At 64.6% G+C, this 1462-nt stretch overlaps 1 protein-coding gene across 1 annotated transcript in view; it reads left to right on the forward strand.

Annotated features, from left to right (window-relative positions):
• SLC38A8 (solute carrier family 38, member 8) overlaps positions 1–1459 on the forward strand; it is a gene marked incomplete at both ends in the record, with an annotated part of 1868 nt that extends 409 nt beyond the window's left edge. Inside the window, 5 exons of the mRNA XM_008945414.1 lie at positions 26–179; positions 332–436; positions 760–817; positions 1064–1178; positions 1317–1459. Of these exons, the coding sequence (XP_008943662.1) occupies positions 26–179; positions 332–436; positions 760–817; positions 1064–1178; positions 1317–1459 (575 nt within the window). The remainder of the gene's footprint in view (positions 1–25; positions 180–331; positions 437–759; positions 818–1063; positions 1179–1316) is intronic.
• Between the last annotated feature and the right edge of the window lie 3 nt (positions 1460–1462).

A 1462-nucleotide genomic window follows, 5' to 3' on the forward strand; every position in this document is an offset into this window, starting at 1 on the left:
CACCTCTCCCCTCCACTCTCTTCAGTGTGTGATTCCCTGTACCCCAATGGGACACTGAGCGGGGCCCCCCCGCAGCTCCCCTGGTATGCAGACCAGCGCTTCACCCTCCCAGCTCTCTGCGGCCTTGTCATCTTCCCACTCTCCGTCCCCAGGGAGATCGGCTTCCAGAAATACTCCAGGTACCACCCCATGGCAGCCAACCTCTGGGCATCCTGTACCCCAGGTCACCTCCCAGGTCCCTGCAGGGCAATGGGACACCCCCCCCCTTTCATCCCGACTGCTGCAGGGGGCGTGGGGGTCTGCACTCTGACGCTCTCCCCGGCCCTGGCAGCATCCTGGGCACACTGGCTGCTTGCTACCTCACCCTGGTTGTCATTCTGAAGTACCACCTGGAGGCAGAGAGCCTGGGCTCGTCCGAGCCCCCCCAGCCCTCCAGGTAGGGGTGGGAGGGGTTCAGCCCCATGTCCCTCTCACCTCAAGCTCTGTGGCATCAGCAGTGGCATGGGGCAGGGCTGGAGGCAGAGCAGAGGGTGACCCTTGGTACAGGGGTGAGCTGGGGACAGTGCTGGTGGGGCAGTGGGTGTGTGGCTGCCCCCAGCCCCAACTTTTGCCCCAGGGGTCCTCCCTTTTCCCAAAATCACCAGGCAGGAGGTTCCCCCAGTGGCATCCAGGCTTCACAGCTTATGCCACTAAAGTCCCCTCTGCCAGGGGGCGGGGGGGGACAGGATCTCACTTCCTTTGCTCCTCTGCATACCACAGGGCCTCCTCCTGGGCCTCCATCTTCAGTGTCATTCCCACCATCTGCTTTGGCTTCCAGGTAGGTCACCCTGGCCCCACTGTCCCCATCTGCCAGGGCGGTGCTGCGACCTGCTCATGGCATCCCAGACCATGGAGACAACACCCCTGGCAGCGTGGGGTGGTAGTGAAAGGGACATGTGCCTGTCACCAGAGGTGGCTGCAAGCCCCTGGGTGTGGACGGGAAGCACGGCACAGGACACCCATGGGTGGGAGGGGAGGTGCTGGGGGTGAGGTTGTCCCCAGTGCCACCCGCTGTGCCCTGCAGTGCCACGAGGCCTGCGTGGCCATCTACAGCAGCATGCGCAACCAGAGCTTCTCCCACTGGGTCGCTGTCTCCGTGCTCTCCATGCTCATCTGCCTGCTCATCTACTCGCTCACCGGTAACCCCAGCTCCGGAGCCCTTGGCCCCCTTCTTGCCATTGGGACCCCCCGCTCCCCAGCCCAGGGCTCAGCCATCCGCCTCAGGCCACCCCCGTCCTCACCGCCGTGGCCGCCCACCCTCATGTCCCTGTTGGCAGGGCTCTACGGCTACCTGACCTTCGGCGAGACCGTGGCGTCCGACGTTCTCATGTCCTACCCAGGGAATGACCCGGTCGTCATTGTCGCCCGCCTGCTCTTTGGCGTCTCCATCGTCACCATCTACCCCATCGTGGTGCTGCTGGGC

This window comes from Merops nubicus, unplaced genomic scaffold, assembly GCF_000691845.1.
Source record: "Merops nubicus isolate BGI_N331 unplaced genomic scaffold, ASM69184v1 scaffold46018, whole genome shotgun sequence".
Classification (NCBI taxonomy): Eukaryota; Metazoa; Chordata; class Aves; order Coraciiformes; family Meropidae; genus Merops; species Merops nubicus.